At 52.7% G+C, this 19583-nt stretch overlaps 1 protein-coding gene across 1 annotated transcript; it reads right to left on the minus strand.

Annotated features, from left to right (window-relative positions):
* Positions 1 to 1664: 1664 nt before the first annotated feature.
* PNLDC1 (PARN like ribonuclease domain containing exonuclease 1) lies at positions 1665 to 19543 on the minus strand. The gene is made up of 19 exons (XM_066371701.1): positions 19468 to 19543; positions 18193 to 18250; positions 17855 to 17928; positions 16337 to 16376; positions 15628 to 15751; positions 15376 to 15464; positions 13065 to 13165; positions 11043 to 11119; positions 10725 to 10868; positions 10124 to 10193; positions 8355 to 8440; positions 6860 to 6915; positions 5511 to 5575; positions 4940 to 4993; positions 4738 to 4780; positions 4139 to 4238; positions 3656 to 3831; positions 3456 to 3554; positions 1665 to 1782 (listed from the first exon to the last, which is right to left on the minus strand). The coding sequence occupies exons 1-19, from the start codon at positions 19541 to 19543 to the stop codon at positions 1719 to 1721; spliced, it is 1596 nt and encodes a 531-aa protein (XP_066227798.1). The 3' UTR covers positions 1665 to 1718.
* Positions 19544 to 19583: the final 40 nt, after the last annotated feature.

Genomic DNA, 19583 nt, shown 5'->3' on the forward strand with positions numbered 1-19583 from the left:
CTCTGTCCCTCACTGTCCACAGTCTGGCTCAAAATAGACACTCCAGGCTTCAGACCTCCAGGCCAGGCCTTTAGATAGTGACATTTCACCTCCAAGTCCCCAGGAAGCCTCTCGGTTGTTCCCGGGGTCATTTTTAATTTTTTAAGCTTTTAAACTACAGCCTGGCAATGACGTGGGTGCCAGGCAGGGGAAGGGAGTCAGGGGTGACAAGCTCTCCCAAGGACAGGAATACCTCAGCCTCAGTTCACAAGGTAGCCTCCACCCCTCACGTGCAGGGAGAGGGGAGTTTTAAGTGTCTCCACTGGTGGACAAGAAGCTCTCCGGCTTTCCTATTTTCTGGCGCCATCAAGTGGTGATTTGGGTTTTCACAAAGGGGAAATCATTCTAACGGTTCTTTTTGTTCTACTGTTTCCCTGTTTCTGAAGTAAGTTGCATGTTTATCTCTTGAATTGTTATTTTATGGGAATTCTCACCCCTCCCCCCAAAACAGGGGAGATTCCTTGACCTTGGCAGACCCCCAGATTAGTTCAACAGGATGTTTTAACAAGTCTGTGAGAAACAAGACGCCCTGGAGGCGGCGCTCGGAAGGATCTCTGCAGGAGCCCTTCCATGTCCTTCCCAGGGTAACACCCGGTGTCAGACCTCAGCGCCCTGCTGCCCCTCCAACTCCCAAAGGGCCCAGCGGACGCCGGAGCGCTGCTCACCTCACCAGGGTGGACGGACAGAGGTGGGCCCAGGCCCTGCTCTCCTCCCCGGGGATGTTGGCCTGCCTCCCTCTTTCATGCCCTACGATGAGTGACAATGACATCCAATGACAACGCCCCTTTCTCGGAGGGGGGGGGGGCTGACAGGTGGGTTTGTCTACAGCGCTTCAGAGAGCTGACCAAGCCGCAAGCACGCTGGAGCCCTCACGATAGAAAGCCAGCTCTCAACACTGAAGGCCCGTCGTCTTCTTATTCCGTCCCGTCTTGCTTTTCCGATCTCCCGAGCAAGACCCCCGGGGCCCCCCGGGGGCGGGGCCAATGGAGGAGTTTCTGTCGAGTGGCCTGTGAAGCCTAGCTGGCTTTTAGCCAGGGTCCCTGGAGTCTCTGTGGCAACAAAAGCTCAGAATGACACTCGAGGCTACCAGCGGCCCGGAGGCTGGGGATGCCAGGTGACCTAAACAGAGTGCTAGACAAACAGTCATTGAAATTTTCGCACACACAGAATAAACGTCTTATGTTTATCTAGACCAGTACTTTCCAGTAGAGTGTATAATCCTTGGGTCTGTAACCTTCATACAACCTCGGGGTGGTTAACTCTTGTGGGCCGGCACAGCATTTCTGGTGGACTGACACTGGTCTGCAGACCGGCGACTGAAAAACACTGGCCTGCCTGACCAGCGGTGGCGCAGTGGCCAGAGCATTGACCTGGAACGCTGGGGTCCCGGGTTCTAAATCTTGAGGTTGCTGGCTTGAGTGTGGGCTCACCAGCTTGGGTGACACTCTGGGACGTTCAATTCCCGGAGGGGGTGACTTCTCCCCAATCATCGATAGAAAAGTTTTGGCCACAAAGGTACCCAATCCAAAAATATTTTTTATCATTGATAAGATTTACAGAATTTCTTGTTCAAAACATAACAAAATTCCTCGTGGATTCCAGGCAGATCCACCTGCAAGGAGGATACGCTTGACAGGAACCGGACCCGGGCTGGAGACACCGCAGGCCGCCCCCCAGCGTCAGGGGCTGCGTCTTCCCAGGACAAACGCGACCAGGGCCCAGGTGGTGACTATGCCACAGACTCTGCAAGACAACAACATGGGTCAGCAGGCCAGAGGCGTGAGCGGGCTGCGTGTGCGAGGGGCAGGCCACGTATGCGTGGTGCGGGCGGCGTGTGCGAGGGGCGGGCCACGTATGCGTGGTGCGGGCGGCGTGTGCGAGGGGCGGGCCACGTATGCGTGGTGCGGGCGGCGTGTGCGAGGGGCGGGCCACGTATGCGTGGTGCGGGCCGCATGTGCGAGGGGCGGGCCACGTATGCGTGGTGCGGGCGGCGTGTGCGAGGGGCGGGCAGATCTGTCCACGGCGCCACTGCCTGGTCAGGATGAGGGGCGGGCAGATTTGAAAGCTCTGACCCACAAGCACACCCCTTTCCTCCCGACTTTGTGCACACAAATGTTGTAGTTCCTCTCACCGCAGTCCCCAGTGCCCGCAACAAACTTCTGCCTCCCGAGGTAGCACGGGTCTGGGGCACAGAGCTGTCAACCTTCCTCGCGATTTACATCAGAGGTTGGCACAGGACAAAGGGCTGCCCAGGAGCCGATGTTCTTCGGCAATGCCGCGTCTGCAGGGCTGGCACCGGAAAGCCTTACGGAGTGCGTTCGCGGCCCCTCCGCCCTTCCTGATGCTCCAGCCCGACACCCTGGATGCAGACTCGACTCTGCTGCGGGCTGTCCGTGATGCCACCTTCACTGCCCCCGCTCTGCCACCAAGCAGTCCAAGCCACAACCCGACTGTGACTGGGTACCACTTCCAGATCTCTTCCCCAACCTGTGTCCTCCACAGTCTGTCTCAACACAGAGCCATGGGACATCCCTCTGCTAACACCTCCGACTATCCGTGGTTTCTCCCAGAACCCTTGCTCGCGGCCCTCCATGTGCTGGGGACCTGCTTACGTCTCTGGCCCCGTCTCCTTACTGGTCCCCCCCCTCACTGTGGCCTTCTCTCTGCTCCTCGGTGCACTGGGCACCCCCCACTCGAGGGCCCATGCCCTGCCACCGCCTGTGCCCGGACACATGGCCTCTCATTCTTTTTCAACAGCAACCTCCCCACCCTGACACCTCCCACTCCCACCTCGTGAACTGCCCTCGTTTTTAGTGAGCACCTGTCACCTAAAAGATCTGCAGCTCACTAGTTTACTTACTGCTACCTCCCACTGCAGAGCGAGCTCCAGGAGAACAGGTTTTGGCCTGACTGGCGGTGGCACAGCGAACAGAGCAACGACCCGGGACTCTGAGAACCCAGGTTTGAAACCTCAAGGTCGCCGGGTTGAGTGCAGGCTCACCAGCTTGAGCCCAAAGGTCGCTGGCTCGAGCCCAAGGTCACTGGCTTGAGCAAGGGGTCAGTGGCTCAGCTGCAGCCCTCCCCCCCCCATCAAGGCAAATAAGAGCAGCAATTGATAACTGAAGTCCCGCAATAACGAGCTGATACTTCTCATCTCTCTCCTTTCCTGTCTGTCTGTCTCTCTCTCTCTAAAAAACCAGTTTCCGTTTTGCTCGCTGACGCCCTATAACCTACGGCAGTGCCCAGTACAGCAGATGCTCAGTAACCGTCTGTCAAACATTCCTGTTTAACGCTCTGTGCCCCACACCTGTCCACGACTCCTTCACAATACTCATCAGCTACCGAGCTGTGCTCGCCTCAGACCACGCCGGGGCCACAGGGACAGTGCGACAAGCAGCCTGGGTCCCGTCACTCACTGTAACAGGCAGCTGATGTCCGGGGAGTGCCTCCAGTACCGGTAGGGGGCCACCTGCAGGGTGGGGTGGCATCTGTACGCCTTCAGGACGCTCCGAACGCTGCCAAAAGAAGCGTTCTCGGGTCAGGCACGGCGCCAGGTGCCTTCCGAGAGGCCGGGTGGCCGGGAGGGGGCGGGGCGGCTTCGCGCCGGGGCACCTACTCCTTAAACTTATTGGTCAAGAGCAGGAACTGGTTCCGCGTGTACCGCTGGACATCGAATTGGCAGAGATTATGGAACTCGCGATAGACTTGCTGCTCGCTGACCCTGGGCCACCTCCTGACACTGAGGATGAGGACAGGGGGTCGGATACTGGGATAATCCGGACCAGCAAAGTTCTGAAAGGCAGGGAGAACAGAAGAACAGTTCCACCTCTCCGACTGACAACCCACCTGGTTTGAAATCCTGATATAAACTAGGAAAGGCTCCGTCTGGGCTGAGAGGGAAGTGGGAAGGAAGGAGAGTGGGTCCCATGTTGGTTGTGGCAGGAAGACAAAAAAAATAACAGGAAGTTGAGTGGCGTGTGAGCACCCTCTTCAACACTGATTCTGGCTAGTACCAGGACCCCTAAGATACCCCAGGGGACCGGGCTGCTTCCCAGGACAGCCTCTGAACAGGGCAAGGAGCAAAATGGAGGGTACTCACGATCTTGGGGACCCCCGCTCGGATGAGGTTCACCTGGTTCACGTAGACAGCCAGCACATCGAGGTACAGGGCAAAGGAGGGCACGGGCACCGAGCCGGCACTGCGTGGGCAGAGAGAGCCCCAGAGCACTCAGCACACAGGCAGTCGTGCCCGTGTTCCCAGCAGAGGCCAGGGCTCCGGGGACGGAACGGGAGGTGCTGCCTCGGACAACTCTCCCCGCACCCCCTCACCAGTCCTGGGCTCGGGTCGGTGTGCTGCCCCCACGGACCAATCTCAGAAAGGCCCCTCAACAGCCCTAGCCAACGCAGAGCTCCCACGTGGTTGAGGACCCCTCTGCTGACAAACAGTGACAGGCTCAGAGAATCGTGGGAGGCCTCCTGACACTGGGTCTCCCCAACACCAAGACAGGAAGAGATGGGGCCGGGGCCAGCACAGGCGTGGTGGGGCGAGGCCACCCCGGGGAGGTAGCTGCTACCCGGCAGGGGCTGCATTCACACAGTGACATTCTGCGTCCTCCCTTCGCTGGGACGGCCGAGGGAGCCCGGAGCTCCTGGCTTCCGGCGAGGATGAACCGCAGGATGGAAAGCAGGGATTCTCACCCGTGCGTTCTCCACAGGAGCAGGTGCGCCACCTTCAGAAGAACTGGGGGGAGGGGGGGAGCCAGAAATGTAACAGACAGCCAGGCCCCCCCTGGTCACCTTATCAAAACACGCAGGCGCCCGCGCCATCTTACATGTGCGACCCGCCCGGAAGTCAATGGGATGGCAGGGTCAGCACAAACCAGAGGACAGGGACTCTCACCTGAGCCGCAGAGGAAGGCATCATACGCTGCTTCATGGGGGTACTTTGTCTCGACTGAGGCATCGTTGCAGAAGCAGGAGAGAGGGTCAAGCAGTGATGAGAACACAAGAGGAAAGGAGTCTCCCCCTAACCCCCACCTGTGGGCTGTGAGCACGCCCCCCTCCCTGCCCCAGCTGCACACTGCATTGGCCATGCACACACAACCTCCAACTCCTCCAACTGTCCTTCCTCCAGAGACGTGGACACCCTCCCCTTCCCATCCCACCCTCACCACCTTGGTTCTCCCCACGGCAGCATGAGCACCCCCAGGAGGAAGAAGCGGAGAGCTGAGAGCTTCCAGACAGACCACCCACCATGCAGAGGGGATACCTCCCACCCCTGCCAGGGACCTCTGATGCCTCCAGGGTGGCCCCTGTCGAATGAGGGGGTCACAGGGAGCACAGCCCAGGATGCTGGTGGAGATCCCAGCCGCCCTGTACACACCCTGCCGCCCAGGGAGGCCTGGCCTCTGCTCTGGCACCCCCATGCTTTGTCAGCTGTGGGGAGCGAGCAAGCACGCGCAAACACGCACCGTATTTCCCGCACATGCTTGAGTGAGTGATCACTGGCCCAGAATTCTTGGTGGGATTCAAGTCACTGTGAGAGGAGAGAAACAGGATAAAGCCTAGTCACTAACAATATTCCCTCTGGTTCTTCCTGCCTCATCTTCAGTTAATGTCACTAAAAACGTCCTCGAGGCCCTGGCCGGTTGGCTCAGCGGTAGAGCGTCGGCCTGGCGTGCGGGGGACCCGGGTTCGATTCCCGGCCAGGGCACATTTGCTTCTCCACCCCCCCCTTCCTTCCTCTCTGTCTCTCTCTTCCCCTCCCACAGCCAAGGCTCCATTGGAGCAAAGATGGCCCGGGCGCTGGGGATGGCTCCTTGGCCTCTGCCCCAGGCGCTAGAGTGGCTCTGGTCACGGCAGAGCAATGCCCCTGGTGGGCAGAGCGTTGCCCCTGGTGGGCATGCCAGGTGGATCCCGGTTGGGCGCATGCGGGAGTCTGTCTGACTGTCTCTCCCCGTTTCCAGCTTCAGAAAAATACAAAAAAAATAAAAAAAAAACGTCCTCGACACCGAGACATATTCACAGGAAGAAGATGAAAAAAAAAAAAAAGGCACCAGCTAGGCCTGAGCAAATAGGCCCTGGTAACTAGGCAACAGGACAGGTGAAAGAGAACCGTGGGCTCAGGACTGAACCGGGGGTTGTGAGCATCTAGCAGATGCTTAACCTCAGCCTGGGCACCAAGATGAACCTGATGCCGGCTCCGCCCCGGGGTCCGAACAGCAAGGAGCGATGGCCACAGCCGCCTGGGACACGAGCGCCACCCGAGGTGTGAACAGAGCGCTCCGAACGTCAGGGCTCCCCTCGGGGTCGGCATCGTTCATTCCTGCAAGTGTTACCTGTGCATCTGCTCTGCCCGGCACAGCGTTAGGCCAAAAGAAACCTCTGGGTTCAGAAGAAAAAACAAACAGAAAACCCCACCCTCTTCTCACAGAGCTTGTTACTCCAGTTATCGGAAACACATGCAAAGAAAAATAAAACCCCGGCCAACAGGAAAACAGCACATCACTGAACACGGAGGCGCTTTCACCAGGCCCTCCCCTGTGGGCGGTTTCCCAACCTCAGCACCAGTGACACCTTGGGCCGGAGAGCCCTGCTGGGGGCTGTTCCGTGTCCTGGCCTCTGTGCACCAGACGGCAGCAGCACCCCTAGCTGGGCCGGAGAGCCCTGCTGGGGGCTGTTCCGTGTCCTGGCCTCTGTGCACCAGACGGCAGCAGCACCCCCAGCGGTAGGTGTCCCGCCGCTGCCAATGTGTCCTGGGAAACAAACTGCCCGAGGGAGACACCCGCTCCTGAAGCAGCTCCCAACAATCCTTCCTTACCTGGTCAGGACCTCATAGACTTCGGAAAGATTTGAAACCCTCGGGAAATTCAGCTCCTATCATTATGGAAAACAAATTAGGGAGAATAAAATATTCGTGCTGTTGTTTATTATCTGCTTCAGGTAATAAACAAATGGCCACGAAAATGACCTGGAGGCCCCAGGCCGGGCAGCTCAGTGGGTCGAAGCATCATCCCGACAAGCCAAGGCTGCCGGTTCGAGGCCTGGACGGGGTACATGCAGTCATCGACCCATGACGGCACAAATAAGCGGAACAAGTTAAAGTTTCTCTCTCTCCCCCTCCTCTCTCTAAAATTCAAATTAAAAAATTTTAAATCAATTTTTAAAAATGACCTGGAGAAATGTTAACTCCCACACCCTCTTCTTTCTTTTCCAACCTACCTGTCCTTATTCCTTATTTAGGATGCCAGGGAACCTAGTGTCCTTGGACTGAGTTCCTATAAGGGACCCAATGACCTAAGCAAGGAAAAAGCTGCCACAAATGCAACTCATACTACTATCTTCTTCCAAAGACAAGTATTTGAGGGGTTCTAGAAACACGGGACTCCCAGGCATCAGGCCCAGAGCAAGGACACCTAGGTAGGACAGGCAATCTAAGGACCAGAGGGCCCTGGGCAATGCCAGCTCTTCATGTCCTAGAGTTCGTCTCATCTTGTGTGGAAAGGAGCCCCATCGGTTCCCTGAGATCAGCCCCACCCACCCCCGTCCCCCCTAGGACACAGCTCCATGGAGACCAGCAGCATCACTGCGCAGCCTGGTACCTCCGCATCAGAGGTAGGAACACGTGAAACACGAGAGAACGCACGTCTCTGGCAAAGGTGTACCAAGCAGCCCATTCTCACTGTTGCGGCGCCTTTCTGAATCATTAACTTGAGGAGATCGGCTTAAGGCTTACAAACACTGATCCAATTCCTCTTTCTTTGTTCCTCAGTTCCACTTCTGAGCAGCATTTAAACCAGTTGGGTGCTTCTCCCCAAATGCACAACAGAAGTCACCTAGGAGATTCAGAAGCCCCACCCCATGTCCCTCTAAACCAGAAAAGCTGATGGCGGAGCCCGGGTGTCAGGATTTAGTGTCCCAGGTGGTTCTCGTGGGTTGTCAGGGCTGAAAACCCAGGACCTTAAGCCTCAGTAAAGATGTTTCCTCAACATTTTTCAAGAGGGGACCCCTCCCCCCATGCTTTTTAAGCATGTTGCAAACACTAGGTATGTATCAAGCTCTAGAACAAGTTCTGCTGTCGCATCTAAATAAGCACCTGAGCTACATACACATGTCAGTCCAACATGGGAATCTGAATGAGGCAAGGAAAGAAAATCACACATAAGCTTGAAGGACCCAGAGTTGCTAAAAGTAGACAAGGAAACTGATACTGGTTGTAAAATACAAGAAAAAGGTTCAAGGAAGAATTTTTAAAAGAGAGCTGTGTTACCGGGAAAAACAAAGCACCCCTTCACCGAAAGCATTTCCTTCCTTACCTTCCATATGTCCTTTGTCACATTCTTGGTGTCAATGAGGACAGGAAACAGGTCGTGGATATTCAGCTTAAACTGACTGTAGCTTTCTGAGGGGAGAGGCCAGAGAGCCATGAGCGAATAAGTCAGACATGAGAAGGAAAGTTCTCCAACCCAACTTGTCACCAACTGGTTAATCAATAAAACAAAACAGGGACTGACACCCCACGGCTTCTCGGCCTTGTGGCTAAGACCAAGTGTAGGAACGGAAAACAACCCTATTCCTAGTTGTGGAGGATTTCCAAATCTCAGTTCAACCGGCCACCGCCATTGTAACAGTGAAAGCCACACAGTTTTCCGTTAAATTCAGGACACTGTTATTGCCAATGAAGGGTAACACGGTTTGCAATGTTGATCTAGCCAACAGAACCAGAGATGAAATCACCATTTGTAAATGACTGTTCAGAGAAAAATCAACTAAACCCATTATAATAAGAATAAAGTGCCCTGATAACAATTTTGAACTACTAATGAATGTTTATCAAAATTGCACCTGCATGCAAGGAGGTTTACTGCAAAAAACAAACCCAAAACACTGTGCTCTGGTCTTCTTACTACCTTCCCATTTCCTATCTCAAAGGCAACAGCCTCCACTGATGTTACTGCCTTATTTCTAAACCACACTGACACCGATCGATGAGATCGGTGCTTTCCCAGTGTTAGGCATTGGACTGTGCACTTCCCACTGTGTAAAATAGTAGCCCCCTCCCACCCCACGGCCAGTACCCGTCTCTGCAACCACCAGTACGGGCGCTGTGCAGGCTCGATTCTCTGGTGACTTCTCCTTCCTTTCCTTTCTTTGTGATAATGGCACGGTTTTTGTTCTTTGTTCTTCCAGCCCTTCTGTTTGGCCGTTTGCTTAGTTTTTCTAGTGAGTGCTGATCACTAATTCTACCCCTCATCTCCTGCCATTCTCTCAATATGTTCAAACTGAGGTGGTTCTGTCCATTCGTCTCTGGGGGAAATCTCTCCTAGAACCTGCCCACCCCTTTCTATGTATTTACTAGTTCAGCTAATCGCAAACAACCCTGTGATGCTGGTACCATGAACACCCCCACTTTACAGGCAAGGAAACTGAGACGAGGTATGTTAACATAACCTGCTCAAGAACACCCCTATAACAAGGGGGGAATAAGGACTCAAGTGTGCTCTGGAGTCCATGCTTCTAATTGCCACACTCTATGGCTGTACGTCCAACAAGACACCCCGCATGGAAAGGCATGGCACAGGCATAGGATGGGGCCACACAGCCGTTAAAATCACATTTGTTACGTTAATAACATCGTAAATGCTTTTGGTGGGGGGGGCTTAAGGTCCTGGGTTTTCAGCCCTGACAGCCCATAAAATCGAATATACACAGTGTGGTCAAACACCTAAGAACTCACAACAGGAAAGGCAAAGGGTCAGGACCGGAACTGAGATTACAGGTGGCTTGTCTCCCTCACACAGTTGTGACTTTGCCAAGTTTTATTCAATGACACTGAACACCTTCTGTCAGGGGGAAGGCGTGTCAATTCAAATGTTCACACACACACACACACCCCAGCGAGTTCCCTGGTCTTTATCTCTGGGAAAACGGTAACGGCACAGATGCGCCTGACCTCTGCAGAAACATGCGGACCCGAGAGAGGGCTGTGCACGTAGCAACTCCTGCAGGAGCAGGATTCTGGGCCAATCCCCTGCCAGGTGGCAAACTAAGCTCAAAGAAACAGCAATGGCAGGCCTGCCCCTACCTGGGAGGGGTCGGAAGAACTTCTCATGGAGATGCAGCAGGTCCATCAGCATATTATGTCCCACTAAGGGCTACTTGGAGGAAATCGACAGGTGAGTGAAATGGAACTTTAAAAGTAAAAATAAAAACAGACGCCACAGACTAACAGTCCCTTGCAAAGGGTGTAGCTTTAGAACCCACTGTGATTATGACCACGTGGTGATTCTGCCCCCCCCCCCATGAAGAGTAGCCTAATTACTTAAATCCCAGAAAAGAAGAGCAGTGAGCAGGAGGAATGGAAGGCTGGGGCCACCCTGGGAACCTAAACAGTGAAGCAGGTGAACTCTCAGGTCCACAAAGCAGTTCTAGGTCAGTTAGTACAAAAACGCCTATTTGTGCCCGAAAGGAGCAAAGAGTAACAACTCATATGGACAGGCGCTCCTCAGACCAACCCAACGTGATTTGGTGAAAGCAAGTTCGTCCCATCAAGCCAGTAATCAACCAGAAGGGATCATCATTTATTGCAAGGAATCTTATTTTATTGTTGGAGGTCCCACCAGTGTTAGAACCAGAGATACAAAAGACAGCTGCAGACCGAGAAAAAGAGGTATTTTCCCCCCTACCTTCCGGGCTTTGACCAGCATCTGGAAGAACACAGAGAAACCCCTTGCAGACAGAAGAATCTTCTCCTTCCAGTGGGGCTCGGCCTGGCAGGAGGTGTTCTCAAGATAGTGGCGGTGCCGCTGGCTCACTTTCTGCACTATCACCTGAAAGGGAAAGGGGACACAAGGTCCCCGAGTCCTGGGAATGGGGGCCAGAGAAGTGGTTCTTCATCTCAGCAGGGAAGGGAAACGGAGGGAGGAAGAGACACTTTCGCCAACTGGGCTGAACGGGCGCGATCGCGGAGGGGCAAAGGCGCTCCGCTCCAGGTCAGAACTCACCCCTTGGTCCCCCGGCACTGTCCAGATGTTGGGGAGGGCATTCCTCAGCACCAGCTGGACCTTGGAGGCCTGGAAGCCTACAGCCGGGAAACACAAGGCTCACCCAGAACCCCCACAGACCCCGGGACGGCAGCCCACCGTCTCCTTGAGAGAGGCTGAGATGCCAGAAGCTGAGCCCCCTCTTCACCTGAGGACCCCCCCAAAGAGTCTTCTTGTACATGAATGATAGCTTTTGATAGCCACCACATTAGAAATGAAAACTATACATGAAATTTAAATTGTCAAGTTTTCTTTTAAAATAATAAACCCATTCTACTTACTTTTGCCCCAGGTTTTGTAACATTACGCATTGGTTATTTGGAAAACACTGGTTTGCCAAGTTACACAGAGCTTCCAACATTCACACATTTCATTATAGAACGACAACAAAAGACACTTGCAAACATGGCCACTGACCTCATCAGAGAGGGCTCAGCACTGGGGGGCTGCCAAGATTACAGAGGCAGACTCGAATTTTCCAAAATTCAAACTTTTGACTACAAACTCCAATGTTATCACTAGCAAATACTTGAAGAAATAGACTCATTTTTTTTCATTTGAGAAAATAACTGAAAATATCCGAATCAAAAATAACCAGTCATTTCCTTTAAGTAAAAATAATATTCCAGTCCTGGCCAGTTGCTCAGTGGTAGAGCATCGGCCCAGAGTGTGGAAGTCCTGGGTTTGATTCCGCCCAGGGCACACAGGAGAGGCACCCATCTGCTTCTCCACCCCTCCCCCTCTTCTTTCTCTCTCTCTCTCTCTTTTCCCGCAGCCAAGGCTCCATTGGAGCAAAGTTGGCCCGAGCGCTGAGGACGGCTCCATGGTCTCCGCCTCAGGAGCTAGAATGGCCCTGGTTGCAACAGAGCAACGCCCCAGATGGGCAGCGCATCGCCCCCTGGTGGACATACCGGGTGGATCCCGGTCGGGCACATGCGGGAGTCTGTCTGCCTCCCAGCTTCTCACTTCAGAAAAATACAAAATAATAATAGCAATATTCCATGAAGAAAAAGGGAATTAATTCAGCTCTCAACTTAAAAACTTACACAAGCGCTTTCCCTCAACACCACTGAACCTGGTACGCAGCAGCAATGCCCTATGCCTGCTTACTGTTTTACATACTCATGTTGACACACTGAATATGAAACATGATGAGCAAAGGTTGAGATTTAATAAAAATAAGAATTTACTTCAGCCCTGGCCAGTTAGCTCAGGCTGTTAGAACGTCATTCCAAAACACCAAGGTTATAGGTTCCATCCCCAGTCAGGGCACATACAGGGAGCGACCAGTGAATGCAGAGCTAAGTGGAACAAATGAATGCCTCTCTTCCACCTGCTCCCCCAGCTTCTTTCTAAAATTCAATCAATGAAAAATAAATTAATAATTATCACTTCTTCAAGGAAGTTAAGTAAAATAGAATTTTTTTTTAGAACTGAGAGTAACTGGTGGCAGATGACACTGACTACCAGCACGTTGATGCTATTCCCCAGTCTGTGCCCTGGTGCTGACAGGTTCGCCCACCTGTGCTCTGACACCATTGGTGCCAAAGGCACAGTGACAATGGCTGGTAGCCAAGCGATATTGTGACGATACTTTTGACCTCATGGACCTGTTGGAAAGGGTCTCAGAGACCCCTGGGGTCCACAGACCAGGCCTAAGAACCACTAATCTAGGGCAAGATCACTGTAATTCTACATTGCACTGTGGGAGGAATATTCAGGGATTAACAAAAATAAACAAAAGTACACAGGACACCCAGAGCTGGGGTAAAAGGACGGCTCTGAATGGAACTTCACCTCCTCATCCTTAAAACTCAGAATAGGTCAATCAGCTTCCCACATCTGAATTGAGTTCAGAGCTTTATCTCACCACAAGGACCACGCATCTGCTGAGCGTATGCCCCAGGAGCTGTGGAAGAAGCGGGTATGTGACAGTGACAGTGACCATACCAGTGCTCCCAGGTCGGGGAGCCTCCTGCCTACCAGTGATACCAGGAAGGGTCATCGAGTCGCCTTCCTCTGCCAGGGTCAGCCACCGCGTCACCACGTCGATCACCACCTTGATCCGGTCTTTATCCAGAAAACTGAAAATGGGCACATGAGAACGGAAATGTTGGAGAAAAACAGCAGGACCATGACATGGCGTGAGCATGGCTGTGGCTACGAGGGCTGCCGTTTAAACACTGCGAATCCGGCAAGAAAACAGACCCCAAAAGGACCGTTTTTGGCCCCAAGTCTCCTTCTGCAACGGGAAGCCAGCACTTGGTCTATCCTCTCCCATATGTCCACAGGAGGACGCTCCACCCCTCTCTGCATCACGAGGTCGAGCGGAGGAAAAAGTACTGGGAGCTGGCCAGCACTACACGTTATTGTCAGGCCTGTCTTCCTAATTCTGCTTTCAGAGGTGAAAAAAAGCACCATCTGGCAGAATAAGGAAAAGACAGGAACTTCAGTTAAGTACATCTTCTCCTGTCTTAGAAACATAAGAACACAACGTTATTTTGAGATCCAGAAAGGTCTTTTGCCAACATTTGAAAATAACAGGAGGTTAAAAACTCAAACTGTTTTTCCCCTTACAAAAAGCTACATTTTTATGTAAAAACTGCAAACAAAGGCGGAAAACAAACAAAAAAACCAGCCTCCAACATCACATAAGATAATGATCTGGACCAAATAACCATAACTTAGTTCCAGAGTTAAAAAAGCTGTCTGATTTAACCCCCTTGGTGACAAAGGCACAAATCTAAAGCCCAAAGAGCTTAAATAACCTGTAAATAACTTGTTCAAAATCAGACATCTGACAGCAGGGCCTGCCGGGACCAGGTGGCCTGGCCCTTTCTGGCACACAATGCGCACTTGTTCACCACCCGGTCACCCCGTCACCCCTGCCCCAGCTCCACAGTAGGTCAGGATTCTCAAGCATGACAACTGGCCCTGGGGGCCGAAGGGTAAAAGGCAGAAATCCTGCCCTCGGGGAACACAGCAGGATCTAGCACCTGAGGTGACATATCCATCCACATTGAGCCTTGTAACTGGCAGAGCCAAGGCTGCCCATGTGATACCCCTGAAAACTCCCTAGGACCACTCTGAAGGCCAACACACCCTCTCAAAGTAAGTTCAACAGGGCCCTCTCCCCTGCCGCCAGCCCAGCCCTGGAGTGGAGGCCCTGCTTCTTTGAGCACCAATGGAAGAGTCAGTTCTTTTTCTTTTTTCCTTTCCCTTCATCGAGGATAGTGCAGCAAGAGGTTTCCCCACTCAGGCGTGAGAGTGGGATCACCAGCAATTTGAGCCTGTCTGTGTGACTGAGCACAGGCCGCAGAAGCCACCCCAGCTGGAGGGGACAGTGCCAGGTCTCCATGTGCTTGAGGGAGCATGCCCACCCACAGGAAGGGTGGAAGAACACGGGCCCCGGGGAAACCCACCAGGTACCCGGAAAAAATGCACCGCGCACCCGGAAAAATGCACCCCGCACCCAGAGAAACGCATCACACGCCCGGGGAAAATGTACCACGCACATGAGGAAACCCACCATGCACCCGGGGAAACCCACCATGCACCCAGGGAAGCCCACCACGCGCCCGGGGAAACCCACCATGCACCTGGAGAAGCCTACCACGCACCTGGGGAAACCCGCCATGCGCCCGGGGAAGCCCACCACGCGCCCGGGGAAACCCACCACGCGCCCGGAGAAACCCACCATGCACCCGAGGAAACCCACCACGCACCCGGGGAAACCCACCACGCGCCCGGGGAAACCCACCACGCGCCCGGGGAAAATGTACCACGCACGTGAGGAAACCCACCACGCACCTGGAGAAGCCTACCACGCACCTGGGGAAACCCGCCATGCGCCCGGGGAAGCCCACCACGCGCCCGGGGAAACCCACCACGCGCCCGGAGAAACCCACCATGCACCCGAGGAAACCCACCACGCACCCGGGGAAACCCACCACGCGCCCGGGGAAACCCACCACGCGCCCGGGGAAAATGTACCACGCACGTGAGGAAACCCACCACGCGCCCGGGGAAACCCACCACGCGCCCGGGGAAAATGTACCACGCACGTGAGGAAACCCACCACGCACCCGGGGAAACCCACCACGCGCCCGGGGAAAATGTACCACGCACGTGAGGAAACCCACCACGCGCCCGGGGAAACCCGCCACGCGCCCGAAGAAACCCACCACACACCCGGGGAAGCCCACCACGCGCCCAGGGAAACCCACCACGCACCCGGGGAAGCCCACCACGCGCCCAGGGAAACCCACCACGCGCCCAGAGAAACACACTCTACCTGCGCACTTTCCAGTTCCCGGTCAGGATGCTGTGTTTGATTTTCTTCTCCTGTTCCTCATTCATGTAAGGGATGCCATTCTTGAGAAACTAAAGACAGAAGAGAACAGCAGCCTGGTAGTGTCATCCTGGGCTGGGGAGCAGAGTGAAAAAAACCTTCCTCGTTGGGTTCCACAGGGACACGAAAGGGGAAGGAAACGGGGCTCAAGGCCGCTTGGACCAGACACCCCCCCCTCCCCCCCCAGTGCTGTACCTTGTTATAGTCGAAGCCATACTGATTCAAAAACTGAACACTAGAAGCCTGGAAAGAGAATTCTGAGTCCAAAATCCCAAATGTTGTAGGGAAGAGAAAGAAGTTAAATGAATGGGCTACGTACCTATAAAAACAGACAAACAAACAAAAGGAGAAAAAGACAAAATCATTTTTTACAACTCTGGCTCAGAACAGGCTTTAGAGTGGACACTTCTTGCACTTGAGAAGTATTTGAATGTCAGCTATTTCCAAGACTGTGACTGGCCCTGGCAGGGGCGGGGCGGGGAGTCGATTCAAAAAGGCAGAGATCCTGCCCTGGAAGAAAGAGTCTACCCCCCCATCCAGAGCCCAGAGGGACTGCCACCCAGCATCCTTTCTGGTGGTGTTGAGGAGTGACCTCCCCCTCAGTGTCACCCTGTGCTCATTACTACTCTGCAGATGCACACAGGAGACGATGGACACAGGGCAAGGAGTGCGTAAGGTGCAGGGCAGGGTGTCAGGAAAGGCCCCCAGAACAGGTGTTGCTTCAAGAGGCTTGAAGGACAAGCCAAGGTCTGCAGGGGACTGAGCAAGTGAAGGCACAGAAGCAGGGGAGAACAGGGGCGTCCAGGGCCAAAGCGGTTCAGAGCCTGAAACAGAATTTGGGAGGAGCAGGTGGAGAAGATGAAGGGGCCAGAGCCACGTGGTGTGAAAAGGTCTTTATACATACTTGTTTGACTCTCCTTCGATACTGGAAAACACAGACAACCCTAGAAGAATGACAGGAGCGGGAATGAGCACCACAGAAGAGCTACCAGAAGTTAACTACTAAAACGAAACATTTTGAACAGTACTTTGCATCTAGAAATATGGGCTGTATGAGAATGAGGAAGAGAATGAGGAGAAGGAGACAGAGTCAAAACATTAGTGCTGTCAAATTGTAATTCACACTGAAATTACTAAAATGTTAATGGTGGATGGTTTTCCAAACACATAAGTAAAATTAAATGGACATTTTTATAGTTGTAAAACTAGCCAGAGAAAACACCCAAAACCATGACAATTTATATATTTAATTGCTTTAAAATGTCTATATTGTTTAAAAAATAAAAAGACCATACACAAAGTGGAAATGACTTCCATGGCAGGGAAGAACAATAGAAACATAGCTATTTCTCATACTTTTCAGAGAGGTCTCGCAATCAGGTAAAGCAACCACAACAGAAATAGCAAAGAACAAAAATAAAAGAGTAACACACACACACATGTTCACCATCCTTCACAAGGAAAGCAAGGATCACTAAAATCTGCCAAGGCCTGTTGTTATAAAGAAAGTTTTATTGGAATACATCCATGCTCATTCATTTATGTACTATCTATGGCTGATTTCCCATAAACAATGACAAAGCTGAGTAGTTGTAACAGACCATATGGCCTGCAAAACCTAATATATTTACTTTATAGCCCTTTACAGAAAATGTTTGTTGACTCTGAATTGAAAGTGTATAGCAGAGTAATAGTTACATCATTTTTCCTCTACTAAGAGGGCAAAAAAAACTTAAGAGTGATAACCAGCGTGAGTGAGGGAAGCAGGCACATTCACTGCTGTTAGTGTGAGTCACTGTCAACTTTGTGGATGGTTAGGAGGAGGAGGAGGAGGAGGAGGAGGTGGGCAACAGAGAGCAATACTTTAACACATACTCTTTAACTCTGCAACTGCACTGCTAGAAGTACTCGCAAAAGTAATGTGTAAATAGGAGAGACAGTGCAATCTTATTTCATTACACACAAATGGTACCAAAGTACGAATCATTAGGAAACTGAGTCAATAGATACATTCGTGGTTTGGAATACAACTGTTAAAAATGATCAAGAGATCTGCTTGTGCTGATACAGAAAGATCTCTAAACCCCATTAGCGAAAACAAAAAGATGCAAAACAAAATGTGTGTCGTATGATCTTGTTTGTATGTTTTCTCTAAACAAAAAATCATACATTTTTTTTTCCTTGAAAGAGGGTACAAATTCCTTAACTTATTTAGGCGTGGAATTGTTGCTGCTAAATTGAGTTCTGCTCGATCCAAAGTGTGAGGTCCGACTGGCATAACACAACCAAAAACCAGACAAGCACACAAAATGACAGCCAAGCTCTTCCAAAGATGTCAGAGCTTTTGGTCAGTAGGAAACACAAAGACAATAAAAGTACCTCCCTTAGCAACTCATGACAAATGGCTGAAGATCAAACTCACCAATCTGACAGATTGTAAACTGCTGAACACTGGGACGGGTCTTTAGATACCACTCTGATGGCAGGTCAAAAAGACTGTGAAAAAACAGACATCTCACCCCACAGGCCAGGAGATGGCATGAGGACCGACACCTCTCAGCCCCTGGTCCTTCTTACAGCTGGGGAGGTTCAGTGGACAAAGGCCAGGTCTCCAGATGCCCCCACAAAATGCTGCCCTGCCCTGCCCTCCCAGGGCCCCAGGTGCCTGCTGTGAAACAACATAGGTCTGGGCAGGATGCCCCCCAGCGGGGCACAAGTAAGTGCCTCTCTAGCTCGGCTCTAAGGCAGCCTTCACTTTACCTAATCTGCTGGGGCTCAGACAGGTTAGTACGGAGGCCGGTGAACTCGATGTCCAGACCTGCCGGAAGGCAAAAGACGATGAGTCCCCAGGACAGACCACTGCCACCGCTCTGCATGCTATAAAGGCTGCACGTGGCAAACTATTTGGCTCACTTTTCTTGTGTTCAAGAAGCCAAGTGAATTCAAAAGTAAGGTGACCAACGTTTTTACAATGAAAAGGAGGACAAAAAATAAATTGAAGAAAACAATATTGCAAATAAACATTTTCTTCATTGCAATAGTAATACACTATAATGTGATAAATGCATAATAAAAACATTTGCAATATTTTATATTGTAATTATGCTTACATGCCTATTCATTTTTAATAATAATTATTTTAAAAAGTACTCATTTAGATACAAATATGTCACATCACGGCCCTGGCCGGTTGGCTCAGCGGTAGAGCATCGGCCTGGGGTGCGGGGCACTCGGGTTCGATTCCCGGCCAGGGCACATAGGAGAAGCGCCCATTTGCTTCTCCCCCCCTCCCCCCCCTCCTTCCTCTCTGTCTCTCTCTTCCCCTCCCGCAGCCAAGGCTCCATTGGAGCAAAGATGGCCCGGGCGCTGGGGATGGCTCCTTGGCCTCTGCCCCAGGCGCTAGAGTGGCTCTGGTCGCGACAGAGCGACACCCGGAGGGGCAGAGCATCGCCCCCTGGTGGGCAGAGCGTCGCCCCTGGTGGGCGTGCCGGGTGGATCCCGGTCGGGCGCATGCGGGAGTCTGTCTGTCTCTCCCCGTTTCCAGCTTCAGAAAAATACAAAAAAAAAAAAAAAAGAAGAACAAATATGTCACATCACATGCAATGGATCAACTCTGCATGGGAAAACGGACATTTACAAGATTAGTCTTCCAAAGTCAAAAAGGAGGACATGTAGGAGGACACTTTTCGAGGGAGGACAGAACTTACAAAAGAAGGACTGTCCTCCCTAAAGGAGGACGATTGGTCACCTTAGGGGAAAAACGTTGGAAACCTAACCAAGGACACGCCAGGCTACCCAGTCCCAGCTCCGTGGACTCGGCTCCACCTGGGCCACTGCGGGCCGAGGGGGTGACCGCTACTTAACACCGCACTGCCCAGGCCGAGAGGAAATCTCTCGGTCCTTGCGGGGGGGGGGGGGGGCTTTCTGAGCCACCCACGGGCCTAGCGACTGTCCCAGCTGGGCCTCCCCTCTCCGCCCTGTCCCGCCCACGCTGGACCCTCCACGGGCTCTCCCAGCCCAGTCCCCACGCCTTACCCACGAAGTCCGCGCCCATGACAAGCTTCTGCAGCAGAGGCAGGCTCTGCTCGAACTCGTCGGCGCCCACGTCCATGGCCACGCAGGCACGCAGCTCAGCCGAGGCCCCCGGTGCA

This window comes from Saccopteryx leptura, chromosome 3 (genome assembly GCF_036850995.1).
Source record: "Saccopteryx leptura isolate mSacLep1 chromosome 3, mSacLep1_pri_phased_curated, whole genome shotgun sequence".
Lineage (NCBI taxonomy): Eukaryota > Metazoa > Chordata > Mammalia > Chiroptera > Emballonuridae > Saccopteryx > Saccopteryx leptura.